Here is a 26,852-nt window from a genome sequence, read left to right on the forward strand (position 1 = left end):
CTGTCACAGTATTACTGTGACAGACTCCCCATACTGTGACAGAGGCGCCGTACTGTATATCTCCCCATACTGTGACAGAGGCGCTGTACTGTATATCTCCCCGTACTGTATATCTCCCCATACTGTGACAGAGGCGCTGTACTGTATATCTCCCTATACTGTGACAATGGTGCTGTATATCTCCCCGTACTGTATATCTCCCCATACTGTGACAGTGGTGCTGTATATCTCATACTGTGACAGAGGCGCCGTACTGTATAGCGCCCCATACTGAGTAGTACGGGGAGCTATACAGTACGGCGCCTCTGTCACAGTATGGGGAGATATACAGTACAGCGCCTCTGTCACAGTTGTCACATCTCAGCTGCGCACACGCGAGGCACGGGGCAGGCTGGGCGGAATTGCGGGGACCCGGAGCAGACACCACCCTCTCACGCCCGCCGCCCTGACCCGGGTGTGTTTCTCACTTCCGCCGCTGCTGCCTGTCCACATCCGCTTCAGCAGCCTCTTCTACTTCCTTCCGGGACTCCGGAGTCGGCGGAGGATCCGGGACCCACCCTGAGCGGAGAGAGGTGAGATGATGACCGGTAGCACCGTGCTAGTACACCCGGCCCTGTGTGCATGAGCCCCCGCCCGGGATCCAGGTATAGGGATGCGCCACCCACACACCCTGTCCTGTGTGCTACCATACACCCCATATACTGAACCTCACCCCTATATACAGTTTCTCACATGCAAATCCTGCCTTGTGTGTTACCATATAACCCATATACTGTACCTCACCCCTATACACTGTATCTCTTACAAATCCTGTCCTGTGTGTTACCATACACCCCATATACTGTATCTTACCTGCATATACTGTATCACACACCCACACACTGCCCTGTGTGTTACTATACCCTCCATATACTGGACCATCCCACATATACTGTATCACACACACACACACACACACACACACACACACACACACACACACTGCCCTGTGTGTTACTATACCCTCCATATACTGGACCATCCCACATATACTGTATCTCACACACCCTTCCCTGTGTGTTACCATACACACCATATACTGTACCTCACCCTTATATACTGTATCTAACACACACCCTTCACTGTGTGTTATCATACACCCCATATACTGTACCTCACCCCTATATACTGTATTTTTTACTAGTCCTGTCCTGTGTGTTACCATACACCCCATATACTGTATCTTACCTGCCTATACTGTATCACACACCCAACACACTGCCCTGTGTGTTATCATACACACCATATACTGTACCTCACCCCTATATACTGTATCTCACACACACCCTGCCTGTGTTTAAACGGGTGTGGTATGACTGCCCAATAAGGGGGATCCTGATGGTCAGTATCCTGAAGTCAGAATCCCGACTGCTGGTGCTCTGACAGGGGGGTGAGTGCAAAAGAAGCCTCTTGTGGGCTTGGTAGATCGCTTTGCTCGCCACAGGCTCTATTCTCCCTCTATGTGGGTCGTGGACCCCCAAAAGGGAGAGTACCCCTTGTCAGTTGGGATCTTCCCTGTCGGTCACCGGCCGACGGAATCCCCCATCCGGCACCCTGTATCTCACACACCCTGCCCTGTGTGTTACCATGCACCCCATATACTGTATCTCTCACACACCCTGCCCTGTGTATTACCATGCACCCCATATACTGTACCACCCCACATATACTGTACCTTGCACCCCATATACTGTGTCTCTCCCACACCCTGCCTTGTGTATCTTCCACACCCTGCATCCCGGTTACAACCTGTTCAACATCCTATCATCCGGAAGACGGTTCAGGTTCATCCCCGTCAAAACGTCCAGATCCGCAAGAAGCTTCTTTCCGTTAGCCGTACATCTCCTGAACAATCCAATCAAAGCGAATGCAATCCCAATATCAACAGCCAAACAACGTGTCCCTACTTGGTGACCTGACCACCAAAGTCGTAGCGAGAAATGATATGCATGTACTGTACCTCACATGCAATGTGCCCAGTGTGTTACCATAAACCCCATATACTGTACCACACACACACCTGTGTATATATAACACTCTGCAGTGATATCTATATCTATGTAATATATGCAATGTCTCCCCCCCCCCCCCTTAATCCTTGCTTGATGCTGCACTGTAATCCACAAAAAAATCCTAGTGTGCGCAAGCATACATGGCCAATAAAGTTGATTCTATATACTGTATCTCCCAAACCCTGCCGTGTGCTACCATAGAACCCATATACTGTATCTCACACACACCCTGCCCCTGTGTGTTAAAATGCACCCCATATACTGTACCACTCCACATATACTGTACCTTGCACGCCATATACTGTATCTCACACTATATATACTGTACCTCACACACCCTGCCCTGTTTATTACCATATGCTCTATATACTGTACCTCACTCCCATACAATGTATCGGGATACGGTCGTTTTATCGAATGACATTAGGTCGAATGTCATTTGGTCGACCCCACTAGGTCGAATGTGTAAAAAGGTCGACATGGGTTTATGTCGAACGTCCGACTATGTCGACTGCCATTAGGTCGACTGGGGTTAGGTCGAATTGCTCTTTTTGGGGTTTTTTTGGTGCCGACATGTGCCGACAGGCGGTGGTTCATGCCCTACCATCCACTAGGGCGTGGAGGAGGTTATTAAAGCTGTGGCGAGCGAAGCGAGCCACCGTGCCCGAAGCATTGCGAGCGAAGCGAGCGATGCGAGGGTCCGATTCACTATGTCAACAGTGTCCATGTCGACACTGTTGACATTTCGGCCAAAAAAAACACCAAAAAGAGCAATTCGACCTAACCCCTGTCGACCTAATGGCAGTCGACATAGTCGGAAGTTCGACATAAACCCATGTCGACCTTTTTACACGGTCGACCAAATAACATTCGACCTAATGTCATTCGATAAAACGAACCGTATCCAATGTATCTCACCCCATATACTTTACCTTACACTCCCTGCTCTGTTGTGTTACCATAACCTCCATATAATGTATCTTATAAGCTCATACTGTATCCATACGCTCCCCCCCCCATCTACACTTGCTAACACACCCCATTATACTGTCCCTCCCACCACTCCCCGATACACTGCCTCACACACACCCTCCCCTGTGTCACCAAACACCCCATATATACTGTATCTCATACACTCCCCATATACTGTACCTCACACGCAATGTGCCCTGTGTTACCATAAACCCCATATACTGTAGCACACTGTGTGTGTATATATAACACTGCAGTTATATTTATCCCCCACCACACAGTTCCTCTCCTGTATGTTTCCATATATTATACTGCACACCTGTGAATAACACACTGCAGTGATATCAATATCCCCCCCCCCCCCCCTATACAGTTATTCACACAAACACTCAACTGTATGCTAACCTGTATAACACTGCTCCTCCCCATTACAGTGTATTATACAAACACTTCCTTTCCCTAGAGCAGGGATCCATAAACTATTTTGCTCTGGGACCCCATCAGACAATAAAAATGACAGGACCCCAGCAAGTTACTACAGAAGGCCCTCACATCATATGTGTAATCAGCAGACAGCACATACATGGCAGCATTGTGGAGGCACAGAGTGATGGGAGGAGTCTATTATAACAGACATTTCAACTGATTTTTCAGACTCCTTGAATTATTGACTGACATTAGAAAAGTTATCAGCCTGATGGTCAGCGTGAAGGTCGGGAACCACTTTATGGTCAGGACCCACTGTTTGAGAACCGCTTCCCTAGAGTATCAGAATTATTTCCATGGCACCCTTTGCACAACAGTCAGTTTATTATTAAGAAAATTAGAACAAAATATTAAAGTAAACTGTGTCATCCTTACCTTGAATTATATGAGGAGGGGCAAGATTAATTGCTGTTTGTTTACTTATTTTAAGATTGCCAGCTGCCAACACCGGTTTAATCTATTACACTCACCACAGACAATTTGAATTGGGCATGGACCGCCAACGCAAGGCACCTCTGTGTACCATGTCACCCAGCTTGGGTACTACTGCCTTACACATACACCTGTCTATCTTTAAATAATCATATAAGGGTGCCGGATGACTGACTGGCAGTCGGGATTCCGACTGTTAAAACCCCGACAGACAGGCAGCGGCTATTCTCCCTGGTGGGGGTCCACGACCCCCATAGAGATAGAATAGGTGGCGAGCCACTGTGCCCACAAAGGGCTTTGTTGCCCTCGCCCCACTGTGAGTCGTGGCAGTCGGGATTCCGACATCGGGCTAATGGTGTGTTATACCACACCCCTCATGTGGACCCTCCCCAACTCTGCCCATTTTATACAGTGCATAACACATAACCTTCTCGACTCTACGTTATTGCTTGTGTAATAACTGCAGTAGTAATATTGGCAGTTCATTAACCCTTTAAGTGCCAACATCTGTGAGAGATGTGCAAAATATCGGCTGAAAATGCCAGCGTCGCTCACATTTGTTATATCAATTCACATAAAAAAAAAAGTTGTGTACAAAAATGTATATCTGCTATATAAGGTAAATATTACAGTTCATTATGATGAATAAAAACATTTGCTTGGCACTTCTCACACCAATTTGGATATTCACTTGGCACTCAAAGGGTTAAGAGGAGCCATTTGACAGTGTGTGGTGCATTGCCAGGACATCAATACTGCTTCATGTGACTTGTAGATTTTCCCACATCTATTGCCTTTCTGAGACTGTGCCACCCTCCTGTCCATGGCCCTTTCCAAGACTGGGAGCCTAATTCAGACCAGACAGATTTGTTCTTATAATGGGCAAAACCATGTGCACTGCAGGTGTGGCAAATGTAAACCCCCCCCCCCCGTTCCGTTTGTGGCTCCCCCCCCCCCCCCCTGATCGCGGTGTTTAACTAACCTGATTTGCCAATCTCCAGGAGGGGCTAAAGTATCAGAATCTCATCAATTTAGCCCCGCCCCCTCTGTGGAGATAGGCAAACCGGGTCATTTTCCAGCTTGATGATGTCACGTTCAAGCACCACCACCCCGAACTCTTGCTGAAAGTCTCTTCTCAGGGCTTCTCCCGGGGTGGAGATTCCCAAAGTCGGCAACCCTGCCTGTGCCATCCTTTTTCGGGACTGTGCCGCCCTCCTATGCCCAGTCCAGGACCCTTTTTCGGGACTGTGCCGCCCTCCTATCCCCAGTCCAGGACCCTTTTTCGGGACTGTGCCGCCCTCCTGTGCCTAGTCCAGGGCCCTTCCATGTCTTACTTAGAATTTCTGTATACACTATTTCCTTTTGTAGGGCCTTAATGAAACATTCTCCACTCAAACTGTGTGTTCAGTGTATTGCAGGTATTTTTTTTTTTTTTTTTTGCGGTTCGTGTATAACTATAGCAGAATGCACCACACACTTGCCATGGTAAAGCTCAGACATATAGCTTGATATGTTGTAGAACGGGCATGTCCAAACTGAGGCCCTCCAGCGGTTGTGAAACTACAAGTCCCATCATACCTTGCCACAGTTTTGCTAGTAGGGAATGCTAAAACTATGACCAGGCATGCTGTTATGTGTAGTTTCACAACAGCTGGAGGGCCTTAGTTTGGACATGCCTGTTGAAGAGAATATTAATGAGCAGGGTATCATGTCTGCTCTCAGAACTACAAAATGAATAATAAAAACTAGTCGTCTTTGGGCACATTATGGCATGGAGGGGGATATAAGGCAGAAACCAGTTTGTACTGTTTGATGTAACTTGGAGAAATTGCATCAATCAGTACAGTACTGAAGTAGCATTGTAAGTATAGACATGAATGTTAATGGAGGCCTGCTCATAGGGTGTGGTAAGTCACAGACAGTGGTGTTTGCTAAATAGAGTAATAATAAGATTAAGTACACAGAAGGAATGATGATGTGTTTTGGTTTGCACTCATGGGAAGATGAAATGACTGTTTTATATGCCATTCGCAGCCTGTCCACCAGTATACTTCTATGAACAGGAGTGGGACCTTCTGTTTGAAATTTTTTTGCAATAGATGTTCTAAAGCAGTGTGCGTTTTGAACTAGATGCAATGCGATCTAGTTCAAAAAGTACGTGCAGAACATACTTTTTGTGCTTTGCACAGTACACCAGGGGCCAAATGTAATTGGGTGTGAGAATCAAAGTGGGAGATTTTTTTTTTTTCTACAGTGGTAATCATTAACACTAAAAGACCAGGTTGATTTTTGCCATGTAATTGATTGCCACTTTAAAAAGAGGGGGGAAAACTCCCTAAAATCTCTCACCTACTGATTCTCACAACCTATTACATTTGGCTCCAGGTTTAGATATATTCTCACTAAACATGCGCAATGTTTTTTTGGGCTTGTAACGGTAGTTTTGACAGATTTCTGTTTGCCCCTTCAGAAGGGTGCAAGCAGAAAATAGTGGTATTTGCGCCCATCCGCAAAGCTGAGACGCTCCTGCACAAAAACAACTGAATTCTCCCCCTTTGTGTTTCATCAGAAAGTCACAATTTTACAAGTCCTCACTTTCTGGTCTAAAAATCACCACAATAATAAAGATTACCGTGTTAGTAGGCAAACACTTTTGGGGGAAACATTGGATAGGTGTACTGTATGTGCTCGTTAAGATTGTGGTGGTATTTAATAGAACACATTACCCATGTTATAGCAACTGTTATATTGGCTGGTATACATTTTTGATTTCCACGAGTTGGTCCTCAGCCCTATGTGTAACATGTAACTACATGTGATTTGGTAAATTTATGTTTTTCTGGTTTTGTTTATTTTAAGGGACAATAGGGATCTGGAGAGACCCTGAAGGTGTCGGTGTCCTTGTGCGACTGTGACTGGACACAGAAAGGCTGGGCAAGCACATCTGGCTTCCAAATCTACCTCCCTAGGAATATTTGCAATTTGAAGGAGGATATGACCACGTTGACTCTCCATCCAGCACACTAACACTCTCCTAACCCTGTTGTGTCGCAGTGCATGTGTAGCTTGACTCTCTGGGTCCATGAGGGAATACAAAGTGGTGGTGTTGGGCAGCGGAGGGGTTGGGAAATCAGCCCTGACTGTACAGTTTGTTACGGGCACCTTTATTGAGAAGTATGACCCCACCATTGAGGATTTCTATCGCAAGGAGATTGAGGTGGACTCTTCGCCATCTGTGCTGGAGATCCTGGACACAGCAGGGACTGAGCAGTTTGCCTCCATGAGGGATTTGTACATAAAGAATGGGCAGGGCTTCATCTTGGTGTATAGCTTGGTGAATCAGCAGTCATTCCAGGTGAGTGTGCTTCCCAGCAAAATCCTTTGTGCTACCAGAAGCCAGCAATAGCGATGGAGGCAATGTTTAGATTGTCCTTTAGAATATGTCTCTATTGCTTTAAGTTTAAGGGTTTATATGTTCTCAGGGCATTGGTTTTTAAAGTGATTTTGGGGTAGAATCAATCATTTTGTTTTTCTTTTATATACTGTTCTATTACATACTAGCTGAGAGCTTGCCCTGGCCAGATTAGCAATGCATTTTCAAGGTCTCATTTTTTTTCGTTTTAAATAATTAATGGCTGTAAACTACAATAAAATATATTACTCAACAGTGATCCCCGTTAGTGAAAAAAAATTGTGGGTTCCAGAGACCCCTCACTTTCAAAAGTTGGGGTCCCACACAACTCTTTCTGGGGCCCATCGCATCTTATGTTTTTTGAGCTCGCCATAGATGGGATGGAAAGGGGAGATATGTGTAAATAGCAGTTGGATCAGTGCAGGGGGCAATGAGGGGGGAAGGGATGAGGTTAGATAGTAGCTGGGTCAGTGCTGGGAAGGGGGGCAAGGAGGGGGTTAGGGGCATGCAGTGCTGGGGGTAGGGACGGTATGAGGGTAGATCGGTGCTTGATAAATTTAATTAAAATCTAGGAGCCAAGATGAAATTGTAAGAGTCGGACAAACTAAAAATAGGGACAGTGCGTACCGAAAGTGTTCGCCAAAAATTGACACCGTAATTCCTATGATGTCACACACCCATTACATATTATACCACACACCATAAAGGCCGTTATACATTATGCCACACACTGTAATACAGTTTACATATAATACCACACGCCGTATAGCCTATTGCATATTATGCCACAGAACTTCTTCTTGCCTACATGCTTGATGCAACGTTTAGTTCAAGCTATTACAAATTCATTCTCCTACACCTATCTTTTGCTTCACACGATAAGAGATGACTCAACTCTGAGGCACAGCTGTGAATAGCGATTCCCATGTTTGATTCCGGGTTGTTTTCTAATGTATTTGAACTGCAATCCCATAAACAGCTATTTAGTGTAAAAATAGAAGTTGGCACTCAAAGGGTTAAAGTGGTTATATAACCCTTTCTAATCGTATGTATATATATTTTTTAAAAACTAACCTTTTCATGCATGCAATAAAACCATGAAGGAAATGGGCTTCTTTGACACTAGACTCCTTGTGGTTTCATATGAATCACTTAACGCTACTAATAGCAGTGTTGTGCAACGGCCTTACATGGCAAAGCTGCAGTCACATGGTAACTGTTGGCGCCTCGTGATTCAGAGCAAAGTGCGTTCTGCTGCTCTTCATAAGTGGAACAAAGGGTCTCAGAAGTGATTTCTCTCACTGCAATTGTGAAAATATGACTGACACCATTTTGTTCATCGAGGTGCCTGTTACCGCAAACTGGCACGGCCATTGGGAAACCATCTAACCTCTGAGTTAGTCTAGGCAAGGGGTAGCCAACTCCAGTCCACTTTATTTTTAAAATAGGCAAAACCCTTTGCACTACACGTTGGGAAATGTAACGAGCAGCGAGAGTTAGGTTTGGGAGAGTTATTTGTTTCTGTGCAGGGTAAATACTGGCTGCTTTATTTTTAAATATTAAATATGTTATTGTTGTAACCGTGCAACATGGATTTGCCTATTTTTGAGAACAGATTTGCTGTTTTGCAGCAGCCATGCTGATCTGTCAGTTCTGTCTACTTACGGCAGTGATAGGCAGACTGGCTTACACCAAAGGACCGCATATGCGGCATTCAAACTTCGAGGGCTCACATTACCCTTTATTTTAGTAATAAAAAAAAACTCCTCTGCCACGCCCAAATAATTGTTTCCAAAATGACCTAACATACCCCTAGCTTATTCTAAAATTCCACCATGTCACTCAGACATGCCAAAAAAATGAGTCACAAGAACAGGGCAGCCCAACTGTACCGTCTACAGCACAGATCTCCCCACATGTCCCCTTTTCCTATCATGAGTTATGTTGAATCTATGTTCAAATAAAAGCAATATTAAACTTAAAGGCTGGAGCCACATGAGAGAAAGCAGTGCACTTCCTCCATCATTGTTTGGTCGTGTTGCAGGACCTCTATACAGTGTGAAGAGAGACATCTCTTGACGCAGAAGGTAGCCGCTATAGTTCAGTCTAAAGCCTTGTACATAGTACATGACAATTGGTGGGATTTGCCCGATAACGAAAGAGTCTGTTCAAATTGTCATAATGTGTACCCACTACACAGGGGGCCTTGTTCTGGTTCACTCCTTCTGGCAAATTCCTTCTTAGATGGACAAAACCATGTGCACGGCAGGGGGGGCAGAGATAATTAGATTTGGGTGAGTTATTTTGTTTCTGTGCAGGGAAAATACAGACATGCTTTATTTTTACACTGCAATATAGATCTCCCTTTGAAGTAAAACCCCACCCACATCTAACGCTCTCTGCACATTTTACATCTGCCCCCTGCAGTGCACATGGTTTTGTCCATCTAAGAAGGAATTTGTCAGAAGGAGTGAACCAGAATAAGGCCCAGAGTGTTCATTCTAGCACCCTGCACCTTTCAGAATCCGTGCAGTTCTTTGTCTGGGGTGTCGCTGTCTGCTTTGGTGCTTCTACTGCAGTCTGGTCTGTATTGAGCTACAGCCACAATGTGATCAAGTCTCCACAGCAGATGGCGACACCCCAGGCAGGAAGGATGAACTGCACAGGTTTTGCAAGGTGTTAGAATGAACACTATACATAGATAGTGGTGTATGCTCCCATGACACGCCACATCCCCCATCATCAGTACTTGCAGCGCAATCTGGGGATGGCAATAGCGATGCCTTCCTGCTGGCTGCAGCATCCCTCACCCCCTGTACCCAGTATTTTCTGCTTTATGAGAAAGCGCAGCATATGTTAAAGGGGGCTCGGAGCTCAGGCCACAAGCAAAATGATTTACAAATGCTTTCATAATGAAGCGTTGCTGTTGCCCATAGCAACCAATTGAATTCTAGCTAACCTCTAATTTATGCTGGGAAATGGACCAACCTGGACTAGGACACCACTTTTGATTTCACGTCTTGGTACGGGCACTCAAACTCCTCACACTTCTGTTCACAACCTCAGGAGCCTGCAAAGCTGAAAGCAGCAAATTAATTATTCCTGACACCATCTAGTGGCAGCTGGGGTGAAAACCAAATGAATTCCTCCTCCCCTTTTTTTTTTTTTGTATTAATGTCCTCCTATTATTCCTCCAAAGCACAATGAATAGAAGTAGTTTTCTGATATAAATCACATGTAGGGGTACATATATTAAGATGGGAGTTCTAGTGAAGATGAGACATTGCCCAATAGCAACCTACTAGAAGGTGCTAAATAAGTAGAATTTGGTTGCTATGGGGAACCATTCATTTTCACTAGAACTCCAGTCTTAAAAATGTACCCCTTAGGGCAGGCATTCCAAACCACGGTCCTCAAGGCACACTAACAGTGCAGGTTTTAGTAATATCCAGGCTTCAGCACAGGTGATTTAATAAGTACCTGTGTGATTCTGATTAAACCACCTGTGCTGAAGCCTGGATATCACCTGCACTGTTGGTGTGCTTTGAGGACCGTGGTTGGGAGTGCCTGCCTTAGGGGGGTTATGCAATTTTTTTTTTTTTTTATTATTATTTTTTTTTTCAATGTTTACGGAAATCGGGAACATTAAATAGCTGGAATGCGAAGTAAAACTATACTTTGAAAAAAGGCCGCTATTTTGCTGCATAACATTGAATATCCCCTTAGTCCTTTCAAGCGGCAGTTCTCAAATTCATGACTGATTGCTCACAATGGGAAATTAGGCAGTACAAGAAACAGACCTACCACTGTACTCTGTTTAAATCAAGGCTTCACTAATTACAACGGTAACTATTCCTAGTAAGGTGCTAGAGAGAATCCTTTCAATGATGCTTATCTGCTCAGGAGCCATGTACTTCAAATTGTGATGTCGTTAACGTCTCATTCCCTTAATATCCAGGGTTTGGCTGTAACGTCTTTGAAGCTCTTGTACCTCCTTCAATTCGAAGTAAAAGATCAATTACAAGCGGCTCCTACAGAACAACCTCATTGCAGCAAACAAAACACTATAATCTTACAATAAATACACATTTTAATCCCATCAGAAAATATATCTGGATTAGTATTCGGCATGGGTTTAGCCATTTTTTTACGTGCCTTATTTGGGCACGTCAAGTGCAATAATTAACTGGTTCCCACTGTTTTCACACCCAAAATAATTGAATTCCCTTCTTTTTTTCTCTTTATATACATTCCTTTGTACTAGATATGATTAACGGAAAACCTTTATCTGTGCTATGTACAGTATGCATTTTGTATAAGAAAAAAGTATTCAACTTTTTTTTTTTTTTTAAGCACAAATAAACCTATTCCAGAACTCAAGCCAGTAAGGGTAAACATGTATTAAACACTTTAGCCTTTTTGTTTGAACAAATAAAGTTTTCAGCCCAATTACAGTAGGTTCCAGTTTTTGCCCCCCCCCCCCCCCCCCCCCCGAACTGTTTGCACTGCAAATTGCTTTTGCTATCAAATTTCAAACGCACACTGCTTTTTCATGCCTCTGCATGTGGGTATGAAGGAATATATAAATGTTGGGATTTTCTCCAAAACCCCTTGGACACCCTCTAATAACTATTTAGGCATTTGGAAGATTTCAACATAATAGGGCGAATCATTACATGTCATTTTTGGGGTTAAAAGAATGGCCTCACATAACCCTAAATCGACTTTTTATGCTGCCAAAATATATCTATTTAAATAATATAATTTTGCACCCTCTAATATGCCCCCATGACTGTGCTCGCCATGCTTCAAGCATGGTGCCTTGTAAGTTGGGTTTAAGAAAAAAAAAAAAATAGGAATACTTGTGTTGATCTTGTCAATGACGATCTAGGGTCTGCCGATCATTTCTAGGAGTCCAACTAGTAGCGGATGTATATAAGTGGTCAACCAAGTCATTGTTGATCTAGACATCATCGATTGTTGACCAGATATGGTTTTGTTTCATTTGTAATTAAATCATTTGTTTGCTTAATATATTTTTATTTACTTCATGAAGCATTCACGGGCTCACACCTAATTGGATTGAAAGAGGGGGGCCACCCTCCAGTAAATTTGTGAAGCAAGAGATGGTGGGGACCTGCGCTAAAAGTAGTCTAAGGAGTAATACTGTGTATATGAATGTGATTATACACAAGTATAACTGTGACCATTGTGTACTTGTGCATAATAAAAATACATCAGATTTGAAGCACATACAACTGTCTTATTTCTGTCAGTATAATCACATTCATATACACAGTTTTACTCCTTAAACTAATTTTAGCGCAGGTACCCACTATCTCTTGCTTCGTAAATATATGCATGTATGCTTTGCTTTTTTTTTTATTTATTTTTTAGTTAACTGATCTTAGTTATACCGCTTTGACTCCGCAATCATGGGTCGAACTCTTCTGGGTCTAGCACATTCACATTAAACACCGGTCACCCATTTTACAGGGGGTGACCTGGGATTAACCCTTCTTATAACCCGTGTCGAATTTATGGGTTGCTCAACCCAGGTTACAGGATGAGGGTGAGAGTTGATTATAGTTCGTTATAGGTTCTATTTACATTCTGATGCTAACCTCTGGGGAATTGCATTATATCTGTTCCATGGAATATTTTGTACACAATGGGGGCGATTCAATTCCTACACTGGAATCTAGATCCCAAGTTAAGAGCCTGGGAGCTATATAATTACTTCCGACAATGCCCGCTGTGATGCTAAATGAGATTAGCCATGTTTATCTGCAGTTCCCGGGGTATGTGTTGGACCCGTAGCCATACTTCACACACTTCTGCTTGCACCCTCCTAGGGTGCTAGCAGAAGTCCATGATTAAAGCCTTGGTGCCAGTTGCTGGAAGTAATTGAATAGCACCCTAGCACTTAGCAGAGGAAATAAAGTCCCATGTTAGAATTTAATCGCCTCCGTGACATTTAATGCTGCTTATGCTGTGAACATAAATTAATTCTATGTGTATATAGGTTGCTTTGACAACAATAAGAACCCTTATAGTGACTATTTTGTGTTAGTGTAGTGCCATTTAGCGTTCTAAAAGCAATATCTGGTTTCAGTCTAAGCTTATAAAATATATAATATATAGATAGATAAGGCCTTGATAATCCAAATAACGTGTTTGTGTGTATATAGTTTAACTCTTTTAATTGCTCTTGTTTTTAACCAGGACATAAAGCCTATGCGGGACCAAATAGTCAGAGTGAAGCGATATGAAAAAGTCCCACTTATTTTGGTCGGAAATAAAGTTGACCTGGAGTCTGAGCGAGAAGTCATGTCTACAGAGGGCCGGTCTCTAGCCCAAGAGTGGGGTTGTCCTTTTATGGAGACATCTGCCAAGAGCAAGACAATGGTGGACGAACTGTTTGCAGAAATCGTCAGGCAAATGAACTATGCGTCTCTGCCTGAGAAGCAGGATCAGTGTTGTACAACTTGCACTGTCCAATGAGACACTCAGAGGGACCTCAAACATGGCCATAACAAGCAGGTCGGTTTGGCAAACCTTTCATTCAGTGGATGTCTGGTATAACACCAGATCGGTGTGTGTGTTATTTTTATCAGCTGACCATTATGGTAGGCACTCGCGTCTGCTGCAACGATAAACCAGATTGATGTGCGATTCAGTAGTTGGTGGTATCTGTTGGATACTGGTGTTCAGGAATACATTACCATTGGTGTCTGGTGTTCATGGTATCACATGGGGATAAAGTGGAGGGAGATCACACACCAGCCAATCAGCTCCTTCCAGTTTATCTCTTCACCAGGCTTAATACATCTGCCCCAATATCCTTTAATGAAAACCTCTTTGTTTCATACTGCTAAATCCCATCCATCAGCTGTTCCTCTGCAAATCTTATCTGGGGTGACTTGCATTGCTGTGGTTGGAGTTCTGATTTACATGCATGTTTGTTGTGACTCTAATCCATGTTTAAAAGAGTCTGTAACATGGCAGTTGGGAGCTGGTTGATTGTTACCTTATCTCTGTCCACTTTCTCTAAAAAAAGCAACTTTGAGCTGAAAGCAGATCAGTTTTGTTTCGCTGGGCAGGGGGAAAATCGCTCAATGTGTATGCACTGAGCGATTTTTCAGCCCAGTGATTTCAGCGATCCTCGCTGTCCATACATGCAAAATCGCCCAGTGTGTGTGGAGCTTAAGGCTTAGTACATAGATCTCTCTATCTCTATGGAAATCTGTTCCTGGTTGTTTTTTTTTTTTTCTTATCTATATATCTCGATATAAGGGGGGATTTGGATCTCTATATACTAATATAACATCGCAATATTGGGCTTCAAAACTGATATCCATCTGCATATTTATTTATTCAGTTTCTTAGATAGCGCAGCATATTCCATTGCACTTAACAATATTACTCTGTTAATTGTTTTGGGTAGATTTCTCAGTCCTGGCCAATCAAGGTTGCATGTTGACTGAACAGCTGAATAATTTAGGCAGTTATTTTTTATTTTGTATTTAGTGGTATATTCAATTAGTATCAGAATGAATTTGACACTACCTCTTCATTGTGGCCAAATCAGACTGTCTGCTCACCCAGGACCGGGTGAGTGACGGTGGGAGAAGGGAGGACGGTGACGGGTGAGCTGCTGCTGCTCGCCTGGCCCTTCCTCCCTGCCTCATCTCCTCAATCCAATGTTTTTTAAAGTCTTGTCTGAGATGGGCCAAAACCTGTCGAATTTGGCGTTTTTCACAACTAAAGCACCCGGATTGGTGGCTTTTCCGCGAATCCATGTGGTTTCCGACCTGTCGGGGAAAAGAAAAAATGAATAGGTCGAATCAAGGATTCGACTAAAATAAGTTGTAAACTGAAGTTTTTCGACAAACAGCAGTTCAGACTCTAATTGAATATACAGTACTCCTTAGTGTGTAAATATGTTCATATTAATGATCCTAGGAAGTAAACACTATCAAATGTTATGTTATTGAACCAGACCTACACAGTACACACAGATCATCTGCTAAAAAGGATGGATATTTTCTGTTTTACATCACTACTCTGAATACAATATACATATTGATACAACCAAAGAAAAAAACAATTATGAAGACTACTAGGCAACAGAGGCATTGTATAGAATGGAAGATTTATACACATGAGTACTTCTAGATCAGGCATGTCAAAACTATGGCCCTCCAGCTGTTGTGAAACTACAAGTCCCATCATGCCTTGCCACAATTTTGCTTTTTGGGAATGCTAAAACTATTGCAAGGCATGCTGGGGTGTGTAGTTTCACTACAGCTGGAGGTCCACAGTTTGAAAATGCCTGTTCTAGATGTAAGCATAACTGACATGCTATGATTCATGGCTCTGGGATATATCCGCTGTCTGAACTGGGAACAATAATGAATTCTAAAGTTAGCTTTAGTTGTCCTTCAATTTTGCAGCTAGTCATTTTCTTTTGCATTGTGTGTAGCAGCTGTTCTCAAGAACCCCACCAGGTCATGTGCAGGAATTTGATTCTCGCCAGTGCCGCCAAACAGCTCCCCATCCCCCCCCCCCCCTAGCTGTCACCACCAAACAGCCCCCCCCCCCCCCAAAAAAAAAATGCACTGACAGCGCAGGTACAGAGAACAGTACCTGCGCTGCTTTGATCCATCAGGGCGTGAGGACAGGAAAGCGGCGGCCAGTGTGTAAGGGCGAGCGGTGGGCAGGGTGGAAGGGGGATCGGGAGATAGAAGTAATAATCCTTACTGGATGCTGCAGATGCAGAGCTTTCCTCACACAGGGCTCCTGACAGCCTCTGTGAGCGCCGTGACCCTGCGCCCCTGTGGCACTTGCTCCCCCCCGCCATTGCTAGGGCTGCTGAGCCCTAGTTACACCACTGCCACCAGGGGTTAAAGTGAGCCAGAATGGGGTGGAACTGTGTTCCGTCAACTCACTTTGCCCCGTTGTCTGGCCCTGCCTACATCGCTAAAGGAAACAGCCGGGCAGAACGGTGGGAAAACCGGCTATCTCAGAGCAGGTCCATCCGTCTGTGGCGTGGCTATTTCAAATGATGCGCCGGCTCGCGACTCATGAGCCAATCGGAGCTTAGGGCCCAGCAGCCAATGAAGATCCACTGATGCCTGATTGGCTTCCGGCCCGCGAGTTCCGATTGACTAAAGAGTTGTGAGCTGGCGCATCAATGAAATGTTTGCCGTGCACATGGGTGGGATTTTGCCCGGTCAGGGCAGCGCGGGGTGGAGTTTACTTATGCTGGGCTCCGAATATATGCAGCCCAGCAATTAGTTCTGAATCGGGCACCAAGAAGAGGAATAAAATGGCCCCTGCTCCCACCCTTGGAATTCAAACCCTGCCCATTTTGTAAATAGCCTTATAATGAAAGATTTTCAGCAAAGTGTTTCGACTCCTGGAAATCTCTTGCTCTTTGGGGAAAATAGCTCAGTGTGTACGCACTACTTTGGTGATAGATTTATCTTTTGAAATGAAAAACTTCTAGTGTGTATGAGCCTTAACAGTTCATGTTTTTCAGGCAACCTGTGGATCTATAGTAGGAAATGATACAGCATGATTGAAAATGTGACAGTTATGCTATTGTGTCGCTGTATAGTCCATATCGAATCCAGAGTGACCTGGTTCCCCCAGTTTTAGCCGCATTCAATGCAGATTCGATCCCAATGCATCTGAATCGAAAGCAGAAATAGACTTTGATCAGCAAAGTAACAGTCAGACCACTGCTCCTGTTATCTCACTAATGAGAGCATGGAATTCCTTTGTTTCATTTTTATGTTAACATTTTACCTTGCTGGATCGGAGTCTCTCCAGTATGGACTATGGCAGCCACGTGATTGCTATCTGTGGATGGTCGGTGATATACATGTTGTGTATGGAAATGTGAGGGTTATGATATAAAGAGAAGAAGGATAAAGATATTTGATCATGCAATACATTTGATTGAAACCTTCTCAACGTAACCAGGTGCCGGACAGGTTCCCGACAGTCGGGATCCCGACAGGCATTCACCCGACGTCGGGATCCCGACTGTCAAAACACCAACAGCCGGGTTCTCGACAGCCACCCGCTATTTTCCCTCGTGGTGGTCCACGACCCCCAAAGAGGGAGAATAGAATAGGTAGCGAGCCACCGTGCCCGCAGTGTGGTGAGCGCAGCAAGCCCGCAAGGGGCTTTATTGTGCTCGCCATGCTGTCTGGGTCTGGCCAGTCGGGATAATGACTGTCGGACCCCTATACCACACCCACGTAACCATTCTATTTTCTCTAGCAGTTTTTTTTTGTTTTTTTTTCTACAACAATAGCCAGGGATAACCTAGTGTCACTAATGTAGGAGAATTGTAAAATGTAAAATTGGGAGGGGGGGGGGGGGAGAAGAACAGCTGGGCTATAACTTCTCAATGCAAATGCATTAATGCTCTTTAACATACAGACCGTTGATTCTTTAACTGTAACTCATAGGGGCACAGATACTAGGGTCAGAATTCACCTGAGGTGTAAGATGAAGGCCAAACTCAGATGTGTGGAGATAGGTTGCGGCTTAAAAAACAAGCATTCACGAGGAATGGTTATGCTTTGTATATGCCACTTTAAAAAGAGTTTGGTCGTCTAACTTGGATGCAGTTACATATGCCCAATGAGACTGAGATGAGCCTGGGTCATGTTTGGTTTCTTGTTCAGGATGGCACTAGTTATTGGCTGCACGTGGTCTAGTCCAGCAACATTAGATTGTTGCAAATCAGATGATTACAAACTCAAGTGTTACCCCTCCAAATCTGGTAAATGTGCACTCCCAGGAAAAGGCACTATATGCTGGCAGCTGGCATTCCAGGTCCTATTTCTGGGGATTGTGTATAGAAACAAGAGGATGGAGCTCCGTGAGCAATGTGAAATTCTGTCTGTAAATATAGTGTTTCATTTCTTTACCTTTTTATCTAGGGGTAAATGTTGTCTATCCCCGTAAAGAATCCCCAGCGAATCGGCCCCTAACTGCCAATTTACATATTGGAGCTTCCTGTCGGAGCAAATGGGCATGCCAGTTTCCAAACTTGCCTCTTGTTCCCCTCTGGATTAGATGTTGCTCTTGATGTTCTTAAGGGCCCCTTTCTTAGGTTCTTTATTGTACTTCATACCGAAAACTCCTCGTCTTCATGTGTGTGTTGCACATGAAGAAAGGTGTGGTAGTAATATTTGCAGTGTTGGGGACCAGCCAGCTTCATTGCTAAATCTGGATTAGATTCTGCTCCTTTGTTACTGGACTAGAACTGTTCAGGTGTGGTATATGTTGACATTATGTCGACATAGGTTTGAGGGATTTTGATTTTATAATCCTAAGGAAGGGCGGGGGCATTTTGACACCAGATGAGAACCAATAGCTGCTACAGTAAAGGGTTCTGGCAGCTCCTTTCACAATTGATTAAGGCCCTTTCTCCTTAAATAGACAGGCAATTTCTCTTTGGATCCACCCCCCTGTAGTGTATAGGCATTTCCTCCCCTCTCCTCCCAGTCTTTTGAATGTCTCCTCCCTTGAACTAAGAAAAAAAAACAAACGGAGGGAAATTATGGGCTGCCATAAAGTATTCCAAAGAAATGGAATTATCGTAAGCATAATCTGCTGTTTTCTTCTTCCTGCTTCATGGCAGCCCCTTTGACAAAGGGGAGGGCAATACAATAACTTAAGCCATGGCCTGATTTAGAACATGGCCACCAAATGATTCCTTAAGACACCTCCAGCGCATAATGTTTGGGTAAAGTGTGCACTGATGACCAGGCAGCTGCCGCACATATCTCCTTCAGAGAACACCTGAGCCTCTTTAGCTCATGAAGCCGACATTGCTCTGGTCGAGTGTGTCTTAATCACTTTAGTAATCTCACGTCCAACTTTTTTTATATACAAAATTAATAGTTTCTTTTACCCATCTGGAAAGGGTTTGCTTGGTTGGAGCTCCTCGCACCAACTGGAATAACAAATACATTCTTTGCTTTCCTAAAATTACCAACCCTATCTAAATACATATAGATAGCCAGGAGATAATCTCCTGGTTGATATGAAAACATGACCCCACTTTGGGAAGATATTACAGATGTGTCCGTAGAACAACTTTATCTGGAAAAAGTTTTGAGTATAGCTCCTGAGCCCATTAGGCCTGTAATTATTCAATAGATCTGGCTGAAGTTATTGCAGTAATGAAGACCACTTCCAAGTAAGATATTTTAATTGTATCCTATCCAGTAGTTCAAATGGTGCAAGCATAAGTGAATCAAGTACCAGGTCCAAATCCCATTGAGGCGTAATAGATCTAATTCAAGGCCGGAGTCTCCTGACAGAATCTCGAGATCAATTTATCAGCCAATTTCTTATCTAACGGGACACTTAATGCGGCTATATGCACCTCCAGGGTAGAAACTGCTAGGCCTTTGTTGAAACCTTCTGCCAAAAACTGCAATACCTGTGGTGGTATGTCTGCCTCAAAGATGTCACATTTTCCTTTCGACCAGTCAATAAACACTTTCCATATCCTGTAATATATAACAGATGATACTTTCTTTCTTGCTTGTAATGCTGTTAACGAACTTAGATGGTTTTCTGCCCAATCCATAATATTTTTTACTACCCACATAATGACCAAACTATTGCGGCCACCTTGCCTGTTGATATAGGCTAGTACGGTCATATTGTCTCAGAAGACCTTTAGATGATTTCCTACACTGTACTCCTGGAAATGGCACATTGCTAACCAGGCGACTCTCATGTCTCTTCAATTTGATGACCCCTTCTTTTTTTGAAGGGTCCAATACCTCTGACAATTTTTCTTAAGAAACCACATTTGAAATTTGAGATTAATGTGGTTTTCTTAAGAAATTTTATATTTGGTCTTCCTTCTTTTCAAACCATGGATTGGCTTGAGTGGGGTAAGACGGGTTGGTTACAGTGCATTCTGTAGTCATCTGAAGATACATACAGCAACACTAGTATTTCCGTAAATGCTAATCTTGATGAAGCTAACAACTTTTGGAAACCTAGGCACATGAATAGCAGTATTCCAAGAGAAAGTCTTAAAAGGGTTTGTTAATCAATAATCTACATACTTTAGGGCATTGACTGCATATACTATATACTGTACTGCAAAAAAGGTTTTAGGCAGGTGTAGAAAAAAATGCTGCAAAATGCTTTCAAAATAAGTGTTTCATAGTTTATTATGAATTAAAAAAAATGCAAAATGAAGGCACAGAAGAGAAAACAAATATCATTATTTGGTGTGACCACCCGTTGCCTTCAAAACCACATCCATACTTCATGCTCACAATATTTGGAAGTCTGCAGGGAGGTTGTTCCTTAACATCCTGGAGAACTAATTACAGATTTCAGAAACTGTTTGATTGGCCAGGTATACTTGAGTATACTAGGAATTTGATTTGGATTGCTGTGTAACAGACACTAGGTGATTGCAACAGCTAGATAGGTAACAAGTATAAAAAAAAACAGTACAGATATGGAACGGGGTACATATTTTTGGCTGGGTGGCACAGATCCTAGTCAGCCATCAGTAGCGCCATCTTGACTTTGCTAGCTAGGGCAGCAGTGTAAGGGCTAAACAGGCCATTTCCCCTTCAGCATACCACGGCCAGCATGGATGGATCCAGAGGCTGGTCTGCTGTGGGGCCAGGGATGGAGGGAGAGCCAGCATGGTGATGGGGGGTGGGGTGGGGTGGGGTTGGGGGGGGGGTGAAATGAGTCAGTCAGTGAGGCGGATGTATCTTATGTGGATTTAAGCTTGGTTGAAATCCTTCTGTCTCCCAGTCACAACTACATTTATTTTTTATTTTACTATAATCAACTTTAACTTCTATATGATAAGAGTTCTCCATTCATTATTCAGCCTTTATTTGTAAAATGGGACTTATTAAAAAATATACCCAAATGTCCTGTTCAATTACATGAATTGGCCCATGTCATAAAGCCCTTAGGAATTTGCCAAGATAAATACAGAATAAACTATATAGTAGACAACTCGCTTTGCTGCTTTTGTATTTGCAAATGTAAAGTGTATGTTCTGGCATTAAATGACCATTTCATCTGTTACACTTTTTTTTTTCTCTCTCTCTGCAGATAACTCAGAGGAAATTTGCACAGCTCTGGCTTTTGAGGACTTTACAGCCCAGGTTGCAGATCTGAGCCTTGATAAACCTGTCTGCACAACAGCACACTTGCCATAGCGGTCATCTAATGCTCAGAGAGGGTGTGTGGCTCTCGCGCTCACCCGCCATCAGCAGCAGCTGTGCTTAGCACGTTTACCAGAAGAAAAATAATTTTTCTTTTTTTTTTTAATCCTTAGTCTCCTGAGTTCATATTAACAGCTAATATGCAACAGTTCAGTAATGTTCTTGGTTTGGTTTTGTTTTTTAAATTGATATAGTTAAGCCTTTTCTGAAACTTATATTTATTAAATACTTAAACTCAGTATTACCTACTTAATGCCTTTTTTAGACAAAAAAGTTAACAGCGGTTAATTGGAGCCTTAATAGATTGGTTTATGTCTATTACCTCGAGTCTGCTCTTGACCCCTTCAGTGCCAGTGGGCCAGCAAAACTCTGACTAACCCCTCTTGCATCGTAGGCGTTCTTACACTAGATTTTTTAATTGTTATTCTTACTCATTTTTGTTTTTCCTTCTGAAAGTGGTTGGTGTTTGCTTTGAGATTATGTTTACGTTTCTACAGTGATTACGTAAAGCTGCTTTAAATCAGATCTACCCATTGGGGTTCCTTTCTTAGCACTGTAGCACATGCTGTGGAAGATGCCTTCCGGGTCCAAACTTTGCCTGTGGCCAAGCAAGCAAGTGGCGCACAGGTGCCTGCTGTACCCTCCTGATCAGAATAGAACTTCTGAAGGAAAAAAAAAAAATGTTGACATCCTCCTGGAGAATTATGTGGCAACGCCGGCACCCTGTGTGTGGTTTGAACATATGAAAATCCTTAAGCTTATAATTGCACCTGTTAGCCGTCTGCGTACTGGACAGGCGTATGCGGGCACCCAACGGTTAAAACACAAATGTATATTATGTTTGTTTCGCTCTTGTCTCAATTTATTTTTTATTTTTAATGCTTCATTTTAAGAAAAAAATCTGTTGACCACCCGCTTATACAATTTACTTAGTAAGGGATGTGTGTCTCTAATAAGACTTCAAACCATTTCCCCCTCTGCTCACCTGTGCACATAAGTCTAATGCAAATAAAATGATTTTATGTTTTCTAGTTTATAATAGTTGTATTTTTAAATACTTATTGAAACCATCTGTTTCTACCACATGATCGGTTTCTGTCACCCACACACTCCTGACCTTGGTTACAGTCCCTGAGCCATGATTTGACCAGGCTTTACTATTGCCGTTATCCACAAACCTGCTTTACACAGCCAAAGCCGTTTGTAGTCTTGGAAACCCTGCTCATGTCAAATCCCATGCAGTTTCTCTTTCCTGCTTGGGTTGTCGCTCTTTGCTCTGGTGCTTCTAGAACACTCAGCACTGAGATACAGACCAATCTTTGCTCTGGTGCTTCTAGAACACTCAGACCAATGACCTATGTTTGCTAGTTAGCCGAGCGGCCCCCAAGCATTAAAGGGTTCTGCATGGGTTTTGACAAGCGCAGGGTTCCACTGATAATACACTGAGCTATGTCTTGGAGTTGCCACCAATAACAATTGCCTCTTTCCTTTATGTTTCTATGGTGGTTTTAGAACTAATTCAGTTCATAAGACCTGCAAAAGCTTTTTTTTATTTTTGTTTGTTCTCCTCTGACACAAAACAAATGACTTGTAACCAAAGAGAGGCCATCTCAATGTCTTGTAAATGTGAATTGTCCTTTATTATGGACGAAATGCTATTGCTGATGGCATTATCTGGTAAATAATGCAGCGGTACTACAGTTTTATTCCGTTGCGTTGTGCGTGAAAATTGCGAGTGTAGCCTATCCCCTCTGTAGTCTGAGGTTGGCATTAGCTATGCTAGACTGAATGCATACTTTTCTAATGCATCTTTCTGTTGCACCTCTGTATGTAGAGGTGTTATCACTTATTACACAAGGCTGTCCTGTCTGGAAGTCTGATTCTAGACCATACACAGAAAGAGTCTGGACTTGTTGTTACTTGCAGAAGTATAGATAAAGGTCTGAAGTTGAAGGAGGGTTGACCTTGTCCAATGATAGAATTGCTGTGGATATAGCTCTTCTGTGGGGTGTGCGGTCTGTGAATGCATTCTATTTAGCTTTTTATAATCTTTCTGTACTGGGGAGAAACCTTGTTTTATTTGCGTAAAGCCCCCCTCCCTTTTTATTTATTTTTATTTGATTGTCTTGACTTTACCATCACCAATTTAATCTGGAATAAATCATAAGTACTGTATGTAACATTCATTTACAAAGAATGGCTTTATTTTATGGAAGCCTTTTTTTTTTTTTTTTTTTTTTTACTACTCGTAGGGGTATATTTTCCAAAAAGCTGGTTTTGGCTGCTTTGACAACTGGATTTAAAGCTGCAATAGCAATAAATTCAAAACAAGCCTGTTTTTAGCATTTTTTATTATTATTATTGCTGATTTTAATACAACCAACACAGCCGTGGGTACGAGTCAACGTTTAGGAAATATACCCTATAGCAGGGGTGGCCAAACCTGTCCTCAAGATCTACCAACGGTGCATGTTTTCCAGGCAACCTGTGGATCTATATTAGAAATGAATGCAGCAGGTTTGAAAATGTGACCGTTAGTATTGACTACAGCAGTGCACCAGCTAGGTGATCTGAAAAACATGGACCATTGGTAGATCTCGAGGACTGGTTTGGCCACTCCTGCCCTATAGTATTCACCTGCTGTTTCCTTTCTCTCTTGCCCCCCGGAGTGGTGTATTTTTTTACATTGCTTTTTACGCTGAATCCGCTGTGTACAAATTCTGTGCTCCCAAAGTTCTGTTTATAAAAGTTGGTATTTCAAAGGTTCATAGAAATGACCTATTACTGAAACATCCATAACTTTCAGTATAGCAGTGGTGAATTCCTCTATTGAAGGAAAACGTTACATACTGTAATACTTGTTAATGGGGCTCAGTGAGATTAGATATAGCCTCCCAATTATTGAAGTCTGTACTTTGTAGGTCCACCACATGCAGTAAGTACTGCAGACACACTACTTGCCAAACTGTCCAATAGTCCCTGGCCAACAGCAGGCGGTATGTTTTGTCATTCCACCTTAAATACAGTGACCAACTGTGACTCTGAAGAAGGTAGTCTGCCTAGAATACACCCATCACTCAAATTCCTCCCAGATATTCTCAATGGGGTTATGCTCTGGATTCTGAGCTGGCCGATCCATCTGGGTTACTGAATTATCTGGAAAAACCAGCTGAAACAGTACCACTGCGTAATGCCAACACCCTCATGCTTTACTGTAGGTACTGTACACTCTGGCATCGGACATTCTCCTGGCAATAGCCAAACACATCCATCTGATATGGGACATATTATAAGTCATGAACACATGTCTGTTGTAAGAGCACATTTCGATTGTGCGGGTTGTCCAATCACATTTGTCTACATCATGTTGTATTGGCTAGAGCACACTTTACAACTGTATGAAGTTGATCGACAGGTTTCTGTTTTGTGTATTGCATTAATGTACTATTCAAAATGTTTTTCTATTCTGAAAGGAATAGCCACAATTGAACATTTTTAGTTTTATACATACATGCCTATCTGATCCTCTCCATGGGGTATATTCAATGCCGGGGGCGAGCTGTGACAGAGCAGTGCTGCATACTCGCTGTCACAGCTCGCCCTGTCAGTATCCAACTTACCCCCTGCATACGCTGATTCCCCCTTTGCTCCGTTTTTGGAGCGAGGGGGAATCGGCGTGTGCGGCCGCAGAAGCAGTGAGACTCCTGGCTAAATGCAGCCGGTTCCCTGCATTATCCGCGAACCTCACTGTTTGGGATAATCCTCGCTGTCCTGTGACAGCGAGGATTTCCCTGGAACATAGAATAGGGTCAGTGGCCGGCGAGGGGGTTAAACAGCAAGGAACGCTGGTTTTATGCAATCCCCCACCGTTTAAACCCCTTGCCGGCCGCGTTGAATACGGGCCTATGAGGGAGAAAATACTCTGTTCCTGGACATACCCTGGTAATGGGATTGGTTTGAAATCCTGGCGGTCAAAATCCCCACTGCTGAAATTCCGACAAGGGGGGGGGAGGGCGTGGAACGCCCCCTTGCGGGCTCGCTGCGCTCGGCACACTAATTTATTCTCCCTGTATGATTGTCGTGGACACCCGCAGAGGGACAAAGTGCCGGGATTTCGACAGTCGGAATTCCGGTGTCAGGATTTCGACTGCATCCCCTGGAAATGTATGATTGCCATCACCTGTGGTGAAGCACCTTTCTTTTCAACTAACATGTTCAACACAGGTGACTGCAATCATAAATTACCAGGGAAGTCCAGGAACAGAGCATTTTCTCCCTCGTGAAGAGGGTCAGGTAGGCAAGTATGGATATATATATAGCAGTAATTGGTCCATCATTTTAGATGTCTGATTAACCCTTCATTGCATGATTTAAAATTATTTATATATATATATATATATATATATATATATATATATATATATATTTTATTGTCATGCTTCTTGTATATTGTACTGACAAGGAAAAATAAAATTCAGGCAAAAAAATAAGATTTATTTAAAAAAAAAAAAAAAACCCACAACAGTATGCAAGGAAGGGTTAAGTTGTGCATCTGACAGAACAGAGAAGGTGCTTGCTCATTTTATGTTTACGATTTAATTCATGCTCTTCCTTACGCCTTTTGGCCATTTATATCTCTGGACATCAATATTAGACTTGGGGAAAATATTTATAAGCAAGGTGCCTGGTCAGTAGGAATACACCCTATGATTGCACGCGGTGTGGGAATGAACACCAACTTTTACATTTCTGTTTACATATTTGACAATATTTAAAACCCCGAAAAGAAATCAAATGGAAATTGGAATAAAGAAACCCTTCTTCTTGTTTTATGAGTGTTTGTACATTCATGGCCAAATTCAAGTATTTGTTTGGATCATGTTCAGGACAATAAATGGTTTCTTCAGCACATTTATGAGAGATTAGGACCAAACCTTCAGGCTTCCAGATGAATTTGCATTTTCATGTTGAGATTTTTCGGCAACAACTCTGTTCTAAACTATGACATCATTTCGTGAGCTTAAACCACTTGCCTAAGGCTTGGACATTGTATTGTATCTCATTATTCAGGTAGCCTGGAGCAATCTAAATAAAGTTATCCGGAACATCTAGAAAGCTTTGCCGATTCTAAGACTTCTGCAGTTTTGGCATTTTGTAAAGCAATCCAAAAAAAAATTCACCTGTTTTTTGTACATTATTTTTTTTTTTATAAATATATATATATATAAAATAAATATGTATTAATGACCTTGA

General features: G+C 42.8%; 1 protein-coding gene across 2 annotated transcripts; it reads left to right on the forward strand.

Moving 5' to 3' along the window:
• The first annotated feature begins 415 nt into the window (after positions 1 to 415).
• Positions 416 to 26,852, forward strand: RAP2C (RAP2C, member of RAS oncogene family). Of its 2 annotated transcripts, none has more exons than XM_083159549.1 (4): positions 416 to 644; positions 6,801 to 7,296; positions 13,579 to 13,896; positions 21,487 to 26,852. In XM_083159549.1, exons 2-3 carry the CDS (start codon positions 7,024 to 7,026, stop codon positions 13,855 to 13,857), a joined length of 552 nt encoding a protein of 183 aa, XP_083015675.1. In that variant the 5' UTR covers positions 416 to 644; positions 6,801 to 7,023; the 3' UTR covers positions 13,858 to 13,896; positions 21,487 to 26,852. The 2 variants fall into 2 exon arrangements, with proteins under 2 accessions (XP_083015675.1, XP_083015674.1); XM_083159548.1 differs by having other exon boundaries at positions 416 to 572.

The sequence above is a fragment of the Crinia signifera genome, chromosome 9 (genome assembly GCF_055691185.1).
Source record: "Crinia signifera chromosome 9, ASM5569118v1, whole genome shotgun sequence".
Lineage (NCBI taxonomy): Eukaryota > Metazoa > Chordata > Amphibia > Anura > Myobatrachidae > Crinia > Crinia signifera.

What these genes read in the sequence shown, in the direction of transcription:
- RAP2C (XM_083159549.1), top strand. Translation starts at nt 7,024, where the DNA reads ATGAGGGAATACAAAGTGGTGGTGTTGGGCAGCGGAGGGGTTGGGAAA. An exon ending in TGAATCAGCAGTCATTCCAG is followed by an intron (nt 7,297 to 13,578) that starts GTGAGTGTGCTT and finishes GTTTTTAACCAG; the next exon opens with GACATAAAGCCTATGCGGGA.